A 17787-nucleotide genomic window follows, 5' to 3' on the forward strand; every position below is an offset into this window, starting at 1 on the left:
CACTAAAATTTCATCTCAATTGTTTGTTCTATCAGGCAGATCTACTCTCTCCTCTGTATCTCACAGTATTTTGCATTTGTATTGCAATTACTTGCTTACCTATCTGTCTTTCTCATTAGAACATGAACTCTGAGGCCAGAGATGGAATCTTATTCATTTTTGTAATCTCAGCTTTTAACATTACAGCCATCTTCCCTCCCAACTAAGGACCTTTGCATATGCTATACCACCTGCCTGAGAGACTCTACTTTTCACCTGATTAACTCTTACTCATGTTTCTTATTCAGCTGGATCATCTTGAGATTGATCTATGCTGTTCAGTATAGTAGCCACTAGCCATATGTGGCTATATACATTTAATTAATTTAAATTTAAAATTTAAAATCATTCAAATTGACCAAGGGATTGAAAATAAGAATAAGAAAATAAAAATCAGTCATCAGTCACACTACCCACATTTTACATAAATGGCTATGTGGCTACCGTATCAAACAGCACGGAATACAGAACATTTCTATCATCACAGAAAGTTCTGTTGGACAGCACTGATCTAAATACATTAGGGCTCTGTGTTTTAAATTTCTGCAATATTTTGTGCTGTGCTTACATAGCACTTGTCGAACTTAATGATGTATTAATATTATCTGTCTTCCCCATTAAATTGTAGGCCGCATGAAGACAGAAACCGTGTCTGTTTTCTTTGCCATTGTATGCCAGTGCCTAAGACAGTACATGACAAATAATAAACACTAAATAGATATTTGTCAAATGACAAATAAATGAGTGAAATTTTCTTCTAATAGATATAAGCTTTCTATTCCTTGCAATTTTGAGTCCAGACTAGAACTATGGTTAGTGGGTTTTTATGCAGGGGCAAATACTTTTGCAAGTTTCAGACCACTTTTGCCCCCTTTTTTGCTGAACATTTTATTTCTTTTCCTGAAATCAAGAGGACAACAGTATTTAGCTAGTGAAGATTTGGGAGCCCAGAACCCAGTGCTTTGGTAAACTAAAAGGATGATGTTAAAAGTATCCAAATGTGAAACACATGATTAAAAAAATACTTTGTATTGTTCTAACTATTCATGGTCAATGTAAACATCTGGGTGTAAGTCATAACCAAAAAGATACTTGCAATGAGTGAGAAATACTTCATTTATTTAGACTTACGATCATTAAATTTTTGTTTTACATTTTAAGGTAAAAGAGAAGCTTAAAAGTGCAATTTTATTCTTTTATAAATTATGCAACAACATACTTTAAAAAGAATAAACAATATAAAATATTAAAAGAGCTCTTAAATGAATAAAAGTAGAAGCAAAATAATCAATTTAATTTGCAGCTATCATGGCTAATGATGGATTACATGTTGTTTGGTGTGTCAGAAATATTGGCACTTGGAAATCTTAATAGAGCTTTGAAAAACTAGCAGCATGGAGTACTGTTGCCCTACACTGTCTAGAGCAGAACTCTGACCATATTTGTTTTCCTTTTCATTGGGATTTAGCTTTAGTTAATACATCCACATCAGCTTTGTCTGCCTCTCCAAGACTTTTTTCATGGCTCTCAGCCAGGACATTGTCTTCCTTTCTTCTGGGCCTGTCAGAACCAGCATCTCTGGGAACTAGAGGAGTTCCAAGGGCAACAAAATTGTGCACATCCTGCAGTTTCTTACGCAGCCATTCTACTCTCTCCATCGAGTTCAGATGTTTTGCCAGGTTGTGCATAAGCTGTATTTCACTCACAGATCTCCTCCTGGGAAGAAGAGAAACAGAGGGGGCCATTTCCCATTAGCTCCCCACTTCTAAATGATAAAGCCAACATTAAAATCCAATTCCCAGGCAAAACAGTACTTACTTAACAGATTTCCCATCCGATTTTGTAAGAAAACAAATGGCCAACATGACAATCATTACTTTAGCCATGTCTTTTGCAGGTATCATCTTCACTAAAAAGAAAAGCAAAATGGAGGTATTTAAAAATATTTTAAATATTTCAAACTATAGTAATATAATGGTAACTAATTGGGTTGGTTTTCACAAGAAGCTTTTGGAATCAACCTCTTTATTTTATGGATACTTTAGTATACCTAATATATTTACACATAATTTGACTTAGAAATTAGTTTTATGCTCTTAAGTATCTTTTGGAGATTTCTTGTGCAAGTTTTATTATACAAATCTTAAGCCACAAGAGGAATGAGAGAGCTATTTTTGAGACTTTCCCCCGCACTGCATTTTATGTTGATTATTCCTCAGTGCTTATAATTTGCTTGAAAATGGCTAATTTTCTTAATAGGCTAAACTGTTAACACTGTTTATTTACTTAGCAAATCCTTTTCTTAAGTAAACTTCATTTCAGGCATTGTAATAATAACCATAAATACCAAACTAATAGGTGCTGATTTAGAGATTTTCACTAAATTAATGCATATTTCTCCTAGCGTTAAAAATTGTGTGTCAAAGTATTTAAAAATCATCTAATTAATTACTTGTGATGTGGATTTTGAGCTTCATCTCTAAATGGAATCCTTGTTTGTATCTTATTTCTTCAACTTATTAAATTATATCTTTTAATATAACTTTTTTCTCTTTCCTTGTTTCACATCAGTATAGGATATTCTTGTTTTGATCTGCATTTCGGTACTTGCAAAGGCTGTTATTATAGAAGTGCTTTACCTTTATGCTCAGTATGCTGCCTTTTAACATACACATAGAGTAATTATGTACTCCTGTTTTACAGGGAATTTGTATCGTTTAGAAGTAGCATAGGAAATATAATCTGCTACATTTTTGTTTACAATATAAAGCTATTGATGGAGCAACAGATGAAAATTTTATTTTTTGGTTATGTTAAAAATAAGTAGCTAGAGGACACAGGAGCACTGGAGTCTAATCTTAGGTTTTTCACATTTACCTAGTGACCTCAGGCATATCTGCTTTGCTTCCTTAGGGAAATGGGCTTCTTATAAGAATATCATAAATAAAAAGCTGAAAAATTGTTGCAGAACACCCTTAAAATTCATGTAATACAATTTCATGAAATTAAAGAAATATAGTTTTCAGAATAGAACTGTCATTTATGTAAAGGGAATAAATATTCACTAGTCGAACTGAGCTTATCCAACTTTAGTATACAGATTAGGCTCTTTATGAGCCATAAAATAAATAATCCAAATAATATTCTGCAGGAGAAATAGAATATTAACTCCACTTAATATATTTATAGTGATTATTTAAATCAGAACTATTCATTCACCACCAGCCTGTTTTATTTCAAAATTTTGATACTGATAATATTATATTAAAGCATAGCATGACAAATTTTAATGATTTTTTGCTGTAATTTCAGATAAATTTTTAAAAAGCAAGGTATCTCAGGAGACTTTAATCACAAAGTATTTTGTGATTTGAGAGTATTTTAGTAGCATTAATTTATTTTGTATGTGGCATTTTATATTAAACATAACTCAATCCTCTTAGCATTTTACCTTGAAGAAGCAGCATGGACATTTGTAGAAATGGTACTCATTAAGTAACTTGATTATCAAAAATCTCCTGAGATTCAGAAGTGAATTTTTAAGATTACTTACCATGCAGTGTCTTAGAACAAGATCTTCTTTCAGGTATCTTTCAGGTATGTTAGTAGTGATGTTGAGTAAACTAAAGAAAACTGATGAACTGGACTGCAGACCCTTAGATGTGACTTTTATATATAGGTCTTCTGCTTACAAAGAGAGGCTCTTTTATTGTTACAGGTGATGTCACTCCCAATACACTGGGTCTCAACTATAGGTTCAGAGCAGCCCAATGTGCACACCCATTGGGCGGTGCACACTTTTCTTAAGTTTCGGATAATTGGATACCAAAAGGGAAACAGCATTTGACCTGAAAAGGGGCTTATGCAAAGACTTTCAACAAATACAGAATTATACCACCTAGAAAAATTCTATCTGGATTGATGAATCTGAATTTATACTGTAAAAAAGCTGATTTCAAAGGTTTACGATAAAATTATTATCTTACTTGAAAGTAAAATCCAAAAATAAGTATATTTTTTATAACTGTACCGTTGGTACAATTTTTATGATAATACGTCATAAACGTCATGCTTATTTTACAAGGCATTTTCAACCAATTCACATCACTTCTGGTCATCTTTCAAAAAAACAAAAATAGCCCTTTTCTTAAAGGAAGTACTAAAAACAATTTGAGAAAATGATCTTAGCACATAATAACTTTAAAAGCTTCAGAGTTGAAATTATTTTAATATGTATTTAACTTTATATTTTATTTGTGCATTTTAATCTGTAATAATAACATTTGATAAGCACTAACTGCATGCCTAACTACATATATTATCCCACTAGATCTTCACAGCAGTCCTTTAAAGTTAATATTTAAAGTACTAAAGTAGGTTCTTATCCCCATTTTTGCATAAAATATAACATGAGAAATAATTGAATGAAATTACATAAGTCTGAGGAAAAAAAGACAGGAGACTTTATAGCTGTGTTTAATTATTTATAGGGCTACCATAAGGAAGAAGGAATATTTTCTGTGGTTTAAGAAGGAAGTGCTGGATTCACTGGGCTTAATTTGCACATTATAATGGTCAAAATAAGAAATCAAGTACCTTCTCAAATAGTGATTTCTCCATCACTGAAAATCTTCAAGTAGAAAGTAGATGAGGATTTATCAGATGTACTATAGAGATTCATACATAGAAGAAAGTTGAACTAGACAACCAAGAGGTCTCTTTTAACTGTTAAAATCTGTTGTCTTAATCTTTCTAAAGATCTCTTCTGTGCAAAGTCTACATGTGATGTCTTTATGTCATTTTTCTGTAATACTCTGTTGAGAAGAAGAATTGGAAATACAAATGGTTTTTCTTTTTTCTTTGAGATAGGGTCTCATTCTATCACCCAGGCTGGAGTGGTGCAGTGGCACAGACATAGCAGCCTCAACTTTCTGGGCTCAAGCAGTCCTCCCATCTCAGCCTCCTGAGTATTTGGGACTATAGGTATGCAGCACCACACACAACTAATTTTTAAATTTTTTGTAGAAGCGGAGTCTAGCTAAATTGCCCAGGCTGTCCTGGGCTCAAGCAGTCCTCTCACCTCAGCCTCCCAAAGTGCCGGAATTACAGGCATGAGACACCACACCCAGTCACAAATGGATTTTTATTTTTAACTTTTATTTTAACTTCAGGGGTACATGTACAGGCCTGTTTTATGGTAAACCCGTGTTGTGGAGGTTTGTTGTACTAATTATATCATGACTCAGGTATTAAGCCTAGTGCCCATTAGTTATTTTTCCTGATCCTCTCCCTCTTTCCACTCTCCATCCTCCAGTAAGCACCAGTGCCTGTGGTTCCCTTCTTTGTGTCCATTTTGTTCTCATCTTTTAGTTCCCAATTATAAGTGAGATCATGAGATATTTGGTTTTCTGTTCCTATGTTAGTTCGCTAAGGAAAATGGCCTCTTGCTCCATCCATATTCCTGCAAAGTACGTCATCTTGTTCTTTTTTATGGCTGCCTAGTATCCCATGGTATATATGCACCACATATTCTTTATCCAGTCTACCACTGATGGGCATTTAGGTTGATTCCATGTCTTTGCTATTGTAAATAGTGCTGCAATAAATATACGCATGCATATGTCTTTATTATAGAATGTTGAGCTTTTTTTTCATATGCTTCTTGGCCACATGTATATCTTCCTTTGAAAAACATCTGTTCATGTCCTTTGGCCATTTTTTAATGGGGTTGTCTGTTTCTTGTAAATTTGTTTGAATTCCTTATAGATGCTGGATATTAGGACTGTGTGAGGTGCATAGTGCGCAAAATTATTCTCCCTTTCTGTAGGTTGTCTGTTTACTCTGTTGATAGTTTCTTTTGCTGTGAAGAAGTCTTTAGTTTAATTAGATCCCATTTGTTAATTTTTGCTTTTGTTGCCATTGCTTTTGTCATTTTCGTCATGAAATCTTTGCCCATTCCTATCCCTAGAATGGTATTACCTATGTTGTCTTCCAGGGTTTTTATAGTTTCAAGTCTTTAATCTATCTTGAGTTAATTTTTGTTTATAGTGTAAGTAAGGGATCCAGTTTCAAACTTCTGCATACACAAGTGGTTTTATAAACACATTTATTTATTGTTAATTGTAAAGCCATGCTTAATATTCTGACATGGAGATTTCTCCCACTTCTTCGGGTAAATTTGATGTAATTGACAGCCTTCTAGGAGTGATACAATTATCACTTTCTTGTTCTTCCTCCTCTTACACTTATTTATAGAATAAATTGTCATACCAAGGCAACCACATTATTAAATTAGTTTTACAGAAAAATAAAAAGTTTAGATAATGGTCATTCATTCATTCACTCAAAAAATGCATTGAATACCTACTACCTGCCAGGGTGTGTATTAATCATTGGATAATTGAGACATAATCAATGCCTTGAAATTTAACACATAATTATAATATAATATATAGGTTTTATAATAGAGGTGTGAACAAACACCTATAAAAGCACCGAAGTGGAAGTGACAGTTTCCCTAAAGTTGTTGGAAACTGTTTTACTGAAAAGCTGAACTGTCCTGAAAGGTGATTGTGTTTTCCATCACAGAATGTAAGAAAGAACAGAGGGAGCTGCATGTGCACAGGCATGCAGGCAATGAAGCCTGAATAGACACAGTGGCTCGTGCCTGTAATCTCAGGGCTTTGGGAGGCCAAGGCAAGGGGATTGCTTGAGCTCAGGAGTTTGAGACCAGCAAGGGCAACATAGCAAGACTTCATCTCTCCTAAAAGTAAAAAGAAAAATCAGCAGTGTGTGGTGGTGTGCACCTGTAGTCCCAGATACTCAGGAAGCTGAGGTGGGAGGATCACTTGAGCCTGGAAAATGCAGGCTGCAGTGAACTGTGATCATACCACTGTATTCCAGCCTGGGTGACAGAGTGAGACCCTGTCTCAAAAAAACAAAACAAAACAAAACCCTAAAACTAAATATTGAGTATATGCTTGTGGATGGAGAGGGGAAAATGGGGAAATGGATGATGACTCCAAAGAAGTAAAATTTGGGTACAGTTTTGGAAGGTTATTGTGTGAATGCCAAGGAGTTTTGTCTTGTAGTTCTCTCTAAACTGTAAACATGTGCATTAGTAATAATGTTGTGTCCTTCGGATTTTTCAAAGACTACTTGATCTTTCAACAAAGCAGTAATATAGCTGCCAAGACTTGAAACATAGTTTATCTGAACCATCAGGCTCTGGACCTGCAGGTATTAGATAGAAGGAAATCACTTAGGAGGACAAGTCTAGGGGATATGTGGGCACAAGAGACTAATGATACTGTGACAGAGAAGGGCTGAGCACAGCTTTTTGGTTTGAAAAGGTCAGCCTTTCTTAGTCTAAGTACGGAAGCTAGGGTCAAACAATCTGATGTATTCCTCACATTTGGGAAGGATAAAATGTCTTGTGTTGTGCCCTGTTCCCTTATGAAAGGTTTAAGTTAAGAAGGACACTTTTTCCTTCTGTTTGCTCAATAAGAATTAGTATGGCTTTGGGGACTTGGCATCAACAAGCTTCCAGGACTTAAAAATCCAACTATGTCTTTCTAATTCTATGTTTCGTGAACAGATTGGATAGTTTCTACCTTTTAAAAAAAAGCAGATCTATTGAGGTTCAAATGATATACAAAGAACTATACATATTTAATGTGTACAATCTGATGAGTTTGGACATACATGTTATACCTGTGAAACCATCACCGCAATCAAGGTATTAGATATAGTCAGCACTTCCCAAAGTTTCCCTGTTTTTTGGAAGAACACAACATGGTACCCGCCCTCTTAAATTTTGAAGTTCACAATGCAGTATTATTAACTTTAAACACTGTGTTGTATAGCAGATCTCTAGAACCTTTTCTGGATAGTGTCTATCTTAATAATTGAGTCACTCTTTTGCTTCAAGCCCCTCTGTGGATGAGTTACTGAGCTCCTTTTTATTATTATTATTATTATTTATTTATTTGAGACAAGGTCTTGCTCTGTCACCCAGGCTAGGGTGCAGTGGTGTGATCTCAGCTCACTGCAACCTCTGCCTCTGAGGCTTGAGTAATCCTCCTACTTCAGCAGCCTGAGTAACTGGGACCACAGGCGTATATCACCAGGCCCAACTGATTTTTGTATTTTTATAGAGATGGGGTTTCACCACGTTGCCCAGGCTGGTCTCCACTTCCTGGGTCAAGTGATCCATCCGCCTTGACCTCCCAAAGTGCTGGGATTACAGGCGTGAGCCAGTGCACTCAGCCAACCAAGCTCCTTTTGATCTGTCAGAAAAAACTTTTCTCTCTGCTTCCTTTCACCAGCCCCTAAACTTGTTTGTAGTTAGAGGCAATGAACAAAATTCTTAAAGTGACTTAACATATAATAAATGATTAATATTCAAAGTATTTATGATAATATTCTGTTCCTTATTTTTCTTTCTCTAGAATATTTCATTGATGGACACTGTAATTGTTTAACTGAGTTAATCCACATTAACTGAGGAGACTATATTATCTAAACTTCAACATTTTTTTTTGATTCTCCTCTTCTTCAACATAACATGATGATTTCACTTGTTCCCATACTGGATACATATTTAGGAATATCCATGTAAAATAATAAGATTCTTCAAGGGATGAAATCTATTTGAAAAGATAGTCATGTCAAGTGCCATAGCAATTGTCCACATCAAGTTGGAATTACTTTCCTGTCCATAGTGATATTGTCTCTTTTAAGAACAGCCTTGACACTTAAAGGGTTATGTTTTTTATTAATTCTTTCTTTAGCATATCAACCAGTTCCTTTAAGCAAAGCAAATCTTTAAGGCCTGGCACCATGGCTCACACCTGTAATCCCAGAGCTTTTGGAGGCATATGTGGGAGAATTGCTTGAAGCCAGACGGTTGAGCAATGGAGCACTTTAATGACAGTTTGCTTTTTTTTCAATGTGCATAATCTTATTGCTAAAAAGATATTGAAAAACCGTGAAAAAGAAATAAGTAGGCTTCATTCAATAGGGTATTTAAAAAGTCAGTAATAATTTGTGGGGCTTTTTTTTTTAAAAAAAAAAGTATGATTTCAATATATCATATATATGATTTTAATGATTTCAATCTTTAGAAACTAATGATTTTCTAACTGCATTTGTCAGAGTCAACTGGCTTTCGAATGTGAGATAACTGAGAAATACTGAATGCCAACAAATTGTAACCATCCTTTTATTGCTCATTTTGAATAGCATAAATATTGCAGATTAGATGTCCATCTCCCAATCAAGGTCCTGTAGCCCACTGTCCGCTTAGCTGGGACTGTGGGTGGAGGCAATTTTTCTTAAAAGGAGCTCTGGGCAAGGCAGGAAATTATATCTATATCTATATATCATATATATATTTTTATTAATTCTTGATATGTATCTTATAGAATCTAACATGGTATCATACATCAAGTGCTTGTTTTTAAAAACTGTTTAGGATGAGAACATAACTCCCTATACCTTAAATGTGGACTGTGCATAGTGACTTCTTCCAAAGAGGTGCAACATGGAAAGGGGAAAAAGAGTAACTTTATAGTGGAGATACTTGACAAACCCTACTTCAGCAAGGTGATCAAGTCAACATCAACAGTAATAAATAGTGTTGATAGAATGTATCCTTGATTATATGTGATGAAAATGGCACTTTACCTCTGCAAATTAGAATCTGCCTTATTTTTCTCATGATTAGACCAGGATAATCATGAGAAATATAAGTCTCTATTAGACTTATACATCTGGTCTAATCATGAGAAAAACAAGGCAAAGTCTAATTGAGGGGAATTCTACAATATCCTCAAAATGTCAAGCTGCCAAAACCAAGAAAAGCCTGAGAAACTGTCACAGTCAAGAGGAGTCTAAGACAATAAGACAACCAAGTGTAAAATGGCACTTTGGATGGGATCCTGGAACATAAAAAGACAATAGAAAAAAACTAAGGAAATCTGAACAAACTATGGTCTTTAGTTAGTGGAAACATATACCATATGTTAGCAATAGTTAGTAAATCAGTAAAGTTGATTACTATCAACTAATTATCAATAAATTAATAAAGTTTAAATCAATGTTACAATAAAAATATTCATTGGTTTATTATAACAGATGTACCATACTAGTGTAAGATAGGTTTTTTTGTTTTTTATTTTTTATTTTTTTGAGATGGAGTCTTGCTCTGCCACCCAAGCTGGAGTGCAGTGGCACAATCTCAGCTCACTGCAACCTCTGCCTCCCAGGTTCAAGCAGTTCTCCACTCTCAACCTCCCAAGTAGCTGGGATTACAGGCATTCACCACCATGCCTGGCTAATTTTTGTATTTTCAGTAGAGACAGGGTTTCACCATGTTGGCCAGGCTGGTCTTGAACTCTTGACTGCAAGTAATCTGCCTGTCTCAGCCTCCCAAAGTGTTGGAATTACAGGTGTGAGCCACCACACCTGGCCATAAGATGTTAATAATAGGGGAAACTATGTGTAGGGATGGGATGGGGTGGGCATATGGGAACTCTGTGTACTATCTGCTCAAATATTCTGCAAATCTAATACCCTTCTAGAAAAGAAAGCCTATCCATTTAAGAAAAATCATGGACATATAGCAGGCAAAAAGAAAGAAATAAGGGAAGTTCTCAGCAAAAAAAAAAAAAAAAAAAAAAAGCTTAGGAATTGAATTGAGAAGTAGAGGATTTGATACAGCAAAATTAAGAGTCAAGTAAGACTATTTTGATCATCTCTTGGCACTTTCAACAACACTTTATATTATACTTTGTCTTACCTGGTTCTCACCAGGTATCTTTGAGGTAAATATTATTTCTACCTTATAAATGAGAGGCTTAAACTTGGACTTCTGAAGTTACTGGTTCAAGTTTACTCAACTAGTAATGGACAAGGCTGAATTTAAATCTATGCTTCTGGACTTACATCTTTTTCTTTAATATCATACTGCAAAGAATAAAGGTCCCTCCCCTGTTTCCCTCCAACTGACTCCAGTGTGTAGTGCTCCCCTCCCTGTGTCCATGTGTTCTCATCGTTCAACACCTGTGGGACAGGGGGGATGGAGAGTTGCGGGGGGATGGCATGGGGAGAAATGCCAGATATAGGTGAGGGGGAGGAAGGCAGCAAATTAAACTGCCACATGTATACCTATGCAACAATCTTGCATGTTCTTCACATGTACCCCAAAACCTAAAATGCAATTAAAAAAAAAGAATAAAGGTCAATAGAAAGGAAGAATATTCAATCCAGAGCACTTGGTATATGCTAGAAACTATTCTAAGTGCTTTATAAATGTTATCCCTTTCATCTTTACACAACCCTGAGGTAGGTCTATTTTAACCCCTGTTTTACAACTAAATAAACTGAAGCATAAATAAGTTAAAGATATATCCAGGATTATCCAAGTAGTTAGCGGCAGAGAAATGATTTGGACAGAGGCAGTGTGACTCCAGAACCCACACTTATGATAATTATGGAATACTATCCACACATGTACCCCCATAGATGCACATTGGAACAGCATATTATAGTATGTTTACTTATACCATAACTTATATTTGAGAAAATATAATTTCTCTAATCTCCAAATTTTTTTATACCTTCTCAAGCTTCCTAAGTGCTAGTTAGCAGCGGAATAAGAAGCTCTGTATTTGGTTTAATTTTAAAAATGAGTTCAATTATACACCATTACTATATTAGTTCATTCTTGCGCTTCTAATAAAGAAATACCTGAGACTGGGTAATTTATAAAGGAAAAAGGTTTAATTGGATCATAGTTCTGCAGGCTGTACAGGAGGCATAGCAGCTTTTTGGGAGGTCTCAAGAATCTTCCAATCATGGTGGAAGACAAAGGGGAAACAAGGCAGGAGCAGGAGCAAGGTGTGGGGAGTGCTATAAACTTTAAAACAACCAGATGTCTTGAGGACTCATTCACTGTCATAACACCAAGGGAAAATGTGCTAAATCATTTGTGAAAACTCTGCCTCCATGATCCAGTCACCTCCCACCAGGCCCCATCTCCAACATTGGGGATTACAATTTGACATGAGATTTGGGTGGGGACACACATTCAACCCATATCTATCACCAAGTGGGATTTATTGCTGGAATGCAAGAACAGTTCAACATACAGAAATCAATTAATGTAATACATGACATTAACAGAATGAGGGGAAAAAGTTACATGATCACCTCAATTGAGGCATAGAAAACATTTGAAGAATTTCAATACCCTTTCATGATAAAAACTCTCAACAAACTAGAATTAGAACAAAACTATGTCAACATAAAATAAAGACCAAATAAGAAAAACCTACAGCTAACATCATTTTTTAAGACAAAATTTTTCTCTAATATCAGGAACAAAACAAGGTGAAAAAAGTACCCATTTTTCACAATATCTATTAAACATAGCACTGGAAATCTTAACCAGATTAATTAGGACAGAAAAAGAAATAAAAGACATCCGAGTTGGAAAAAAAGTGAGATTATTTCTGTTCTCAGATGAGATGATCTTACCGTTAAAAAACCCTGAAGTTTCCACACACAAAAAATAGGAATAATAAATTCAACAAGTTTACAGAATGCAAAATCAACACAAAAAAGTTGCACTTCTTTTTTTAAAATTTATTTTATTGCATTTTAGGTTTTGGGGTACACGTGAAGAACATGCGAGATTGTTGCATAGGTACACACGTGGCAGCGTGATTTGCTGCCTTCCTCCCCATCACCCATATTTCGCATTTCTCCCCATGCTATCTCTCCCCAACTCCCCACCCCCCACCGTCCCTCCCCTATTTCCCCCCAACAGACCCCAGTGTGTAGTGCTCCCCTCCGTGTTCATGTGTTCTCATTGTTCAACACCCGCCTATGAGTGAGAACATGCGGTATTTGATCTTCTGCTCTTGTGTCACTTTGCTGAGAATGATGGTTTCCAGGTTCATCCATATCCCTACAAAGGACACAAACTCATCGTTTTTGATGGCTTCATAATATTCCATGGTGTATATGTGCCACATTTTCCCTGTCCAGTCTATCATCTATGGGCATTTGGGTTGGTTCCAGGTCTTTGCTATTGTAAACAGTGCTGCAATGAACATTCGTGTGCACATGTCCTTATAATAGAACGATTTATAATCCTTTGGATATATACCCAGTAATGGGATTACTGGGTCAAATGAAATTTCTATTTCTAAGTCCTTGAGGAATCGCCACACTGTCTTCCACAATGGTTGAACTAATTTACACTCCCACCAACAGTGTAAAATTGTTCCTATTTCTCCACATCCTCTCCAGCATCTGTTGTCTCTAGATTTTTTAATGATCGCCATTCTAACTGGTGTGAGATGGTATCTCAATGTAGTTTTGATTTGCATTTCTATGAAGACCAGTGATGATGAGCATTTTTTCATATATTTGTTGGCCTCATGTATGTCTTCTTTTGTAAAGTATCTGTTCATATCCTTTGTCCACTTTTGAGTGGGCTTGTTTGTTTTTTTCTTGTAAATCTGTTTTAGTTCTTTGTAAATTCTGGATACCAGCCTTTGTCAGATGGGTAAACTGCAAAAATTTTTTCCCATTCTGTTGGTTGCTGATTCACTCTAATGACTGTTTCTTTTGCTGTGCAGAAGCTGTGGAGTTTGATTAGGTCCCATTTGTCTATTTTGGCTTTTGTTGCCAATGCTTTTGGTGTTTTGGTCATGAAGTCCTTGCCTATGCCTATGTCCTGAATGGTTTTGCCTAGATTTTCTTTTAGGGTTTTTATGGTGTTAGGTCTTATGTTTAAGTCTTTAATCCATCTGGAGTTTATTTTAGTGTAAGGTGTCAGGAAGGGGTCCCGTTTCTGCTTTCTGCACATGGCTAGCAAGTTTTCCCAACACCATTTATTAAACAGAGAATCATTTCCCCATTGCTTGTTTTCGTCATGTTTGTCAAAGATCGGATGGTTGTAGATGTGCTGTGTTGCCTCTGAGGCCTCTGTTCTGTTCCATTGGTCTATATCTCTGTTTTGGTACCAGTACCATGCTGTTTTGATTACTGTAGCCTTATAGTATAGTTTGAAGTCCAGTAGTGTGATGCCTCCCACTTTGTTCTTTTTGCTTAGAATTGACTTGGCTATGCGGACTCTCTTTTGGTTCCATATGCAGTTTAAGGTGTTTTTTTCCAATTCTGTGAAGAAGGTCATTGGTAGCTTGATGGGGATAGCATTGAATCTGTAGATTTTTTTGGGCATTATGGCCATTTTCACGATATTGATTCTTCCTAACCATAAACATGGAATGTTTCTCCATCTGTTTGTGTCCTCTCTTATTTCATTGAGCAGTGGCTGGTAGTTCTCCTTGAAGAGGTCCTTTACGTTCGTTGATAGTTGTATTCCTTGGTATTTTATACTCTTTGTGGCAATTGTGAATGGCAGTTCATTCTTGATTTGGCTCTCTTTAAGTCTGTTATTGGTGTATAGGAATGCATTTTTGCCCATTGATTTTGTACCCTGAGACTTTGCTGAAGTTGCTTATCAGTTTCAGGAGATTTGGGGCTGAGATGATGGGGTCTTCTTATATAAAATCATGTCGTCTGCAAATAGGGACAATCTGACTTCCTCCTTTCCTATTTGAATACCCTTTATTTCTTTTTCTTGCCTGATTACTCTGGCTAGAACTTCCAGTACTATATTGAATAGGAGTGGTGAGAGAGGGCATCCTTGTCTAGTGCCTGATGTCAAAGGGAATGCTTCCAGCTTTTGCCCATTCAGTATGATATTGGCTGTGGGTTTGTCATAAATAGCTTTTATTATTTTGAGATACGTTCCGTCAATACCTAGCTTATTGAGGGTTTTTAGCATAAAGGGCTGTTGAATTTTGTCAAAGGACTTCTCTGCATCTATTGAGATAATCATGTGGTTTTTGTCTTTGGTTCTGTTTGTGTGGTGAATTACGTTTACAGACTTGCGTATGTTGAACCAGCCTTGCATCCCCGGGATGAAGCCTACTTGATCATGGTGGATAAGCTTTTTGATGTGCTGCTGCAATCTGCTTACCAGTATTTTATTGAAGATTTTTGCTTCTATGTTCATCATGGATATTGGCCTGAAGTTTTCTTTTCTTGTTGAGTCTCTGCCAGGTTTTGGAATCAGGATGATGTTGGTCTCATAAAATGATTTGGGAAGGATTCCCTCTTTTTGGATTGTTTGGAATAGTTTCAGAAGGAATGGCACCAGCTCCTCTTTGTATGTCTGGTAGAATTCGGCTGTGAACCCGTCTGGACCTGGGCTTTTTTTGGGTGGTAGGCTATTAATTGCTGCCTCAACTTCAGACCTTGTTATGGGTCTGTTCAGGGTTTCGGCTTCTTCCTGGTTTAGGCTTGGGAGGAGGCAAGTGTCCAGGAATTTATCCATTTCTTCCAGGTTTACTAGTTTATGTGCATAGAGTTGTTTGTAATAGTCTCGGATGATGGTTTGAATTTCTGTGGAATCTGTGGTGATATCCCCTTTAACATTTTTTATTCCATCAATTTGGTTATTCTCTCTTTTCTTTTTTATTAATCTGGCTAGTGGTCTGTCTATTTTGTTGATCTTTTCAAAAAACCAGCTCCTGGATTTATTGATTTTTTGAAGGGGTTTTTGGGTCTCTATCTCCTTCAGTTGTGCTTTGATCTTAGCTATTTCTTGTCTTCTGCTAGGTTTTGAGTTTTTCGATCTTGCTCCTCTAGCTCTTTCAATTTTGACGATAAGGTGTCAATTTTAGATCTCTCCTTTCTTCTCATGTGGGCACTTATTGCTATATATTTTCCTCTAGAGACTGCTTTAAATGTGTCCCAGAGATTCTGGCGTGTTGTGCCTTCATTCTCGCTGGTTTCGAAGAACATCTTTATTTCTGTCTTTATTTCATTCTTTATCCAGACAACATTCAATAGCAAGTTGTTCAGTTTCCATGAAGCTGTGCGGTTCTGAGTTAGTTTTTGAATTCTGAGTTCTAACTTGATTGCACTATGGTCTGAGAGACTGTTTGTTACGATTTCCATTCTTTTGCATTTGCTGAGGAGTGATTTACTCCCAATTATGTGGTCAGTTTTAGAGTAAGTGTGATGTGGTGCTGAGAAGAATGTATATTCTGTGGATTTGGGGTGGAGAGTTCTGTAAATGTCTATTAGGTTTGCTTGGTCCAGTTCTGAGTTCAAGTCCTGGATATCCTTGTTAATTTTCTGTCTGGTTCATCTGTCTAATATTGACAATGGGGTATTAAAGTCTCCCACTATAATTGTGTGGGAGTCTAAGTCTCTTTGTAAGTCATTAAGAGCTTGCCTTATGTATCTGGGTGCTCCTGTATTGGGTGCGTATATATTTAGGATCATTAGCTCTTCTTGTTGCATGGATCCTTTTACCGTTATGTAATGTCCTTCTTTGTCTCTTTTGATCTTTGTTGCTTTAAAGTCCATTTTATCAGAGATGAGAATTGCCACTCCTGCTTTTTTTTGCTCTCCATTTGCTTGGTAAATCTTCCTCCATCCCTTTATTTTAGGCCTTTGTGTATCCTTGTATGTGAGATGGGCTTCCTGGATACAGCACACCGATGGGTTTTGGTTTTTTATCCAATTTGTCAGTCTGTGTCTTTTGTTTGGGGCATTTAGTCCATTTACATTTATGGTTAATATTGTTATGTGTGAATTTAATACTGCCATTTTGGTGCTAGCTGGCTGTTTTGCCCATTAATTGATGCAGATTTTTCATTGTGTTGATGTTGTTTACCATTTGGCATGTTTTTGGAGTGGCTGTTACTGGTTGTTCCTTTATATGTGTAGAGCCTCTTTCAGGAGCTCTTGTAAAGCAGGCCTAGTGGTAACAAAATCTCTGAGTACTTGCTTGTTTGCAAAGGATTTTATTTTTCCTTCACTTATGAAGCTTAGTTTGGCTGGATAGGAGATTCTGGGTTGAAAGTTCTTTTCTTTTAGGTTGTTGAATTTTGGCCCCCACTCTCTTCTGATTTGTAGGGTTTCTGCTGAGAGATCTGCTGTGAGTCTGATGGGCTTCCCTTTGTGGGTAACCCAACCTTTCTCTCTGGCTGCCCTTAGTATTTTCTCCTTCATTTCAACCCTGGTGAATCTGACGATTATGTGCCTTGGGATTGCTCTTCTTGACGAATATCTTTGTGGTGTTCTTTGTATTTTCTGGACTTGAATATTGGCCTGCCTTGCTAGGTTGGGGAAGTTCTCCTGGATAACATCCTGAAGAGTGTTTTCCAGCTTGGATTCATTCTCTTTGTCACATTCAGGTACACCTACCAAACGTAGATTAGGTCTTTTCACGTAGTCCCACATTTCTTGGAGACTTTGTTCATTCCTTTTTCCCCTTTTTCCTCTAATCATGCCTTCTTGTTTTGTTTCATTGAGTTGATCTTCGACCTCTGATATCCTTTCTTCTGCTTCATCAATTCGGCTGTTGAAACTTGTGCATGCTTCGCAAAGTTCTTGTGTTGTGTTTTTCAGCTGCATCAATTCACTTATATTCCTTTCTAATTTGTCCATTCTTGTTAGCATTTCGTCAAATCTTTTTTTGACCTTCTTAGTTTCTTTGCATTTGGTTAGAACATGTTCTTTTAGTCCACAGAAGTTTTTTACTACCCACCTTCTGAAGTCTGATTCTGTCATTTCATCACACTCGTTCTCCATCCAACCTTGTTCCCTTTTCTGGTGAGGAGATGTGATCCCTTGTAGGAGGAGAGGTGTTCTGGT

The 17787-nt window shown here is 36.4% G+C and overlaps 1 protein-coding gene across 1 annotated transcript; it reads right to left on the bottom strand.

Annotated features, from left to right (window-relative positions):
• Positions 1 to 1133: 1133 nt before the first annotated feature.
• PTH (parathyroid hormone) lies at positions 1134 to 3729 on the bottom strand. Its single transcript, XM_032240831.1, has 3 exons — positions 3593 to 3729; positions 1858 to 1948; positions 1134 to 1755 (listed from the first exon to the last, which is right to left on the bottom strand). The coding sequence occupies exons 2-3, from the start codon at positions 1941 to 1943 to the stop codon at positions 1494 to 1496; spliced, it is 348 nt and encodes a 115-aa protein (XP_032096722.1). The 5' UTR covers positions 1944 to 1948; positions 3593 to 3729; the 3' UTR covers positions 1134 to 1493.
• Positions 3730 to 17787: the final 14058 nt, after the last annotated feature.

This window comes from Sapajus apella, unplaced genomic scaffold (genome assembly GCF_009761245.1).
Source record: "Sapajus apella isolate SASKATOON/1434 unplaced genomic scaffold, GSC_monkey_1.0 scaffold47, whole genome shotgun sequence".
Taxonomy (NCBI): domain Eukaryota; kingdom Metazoa; phylum Chordata; class Mammalia; order Primates; family Cebidae; genus Sapajus; species Sapajus apella.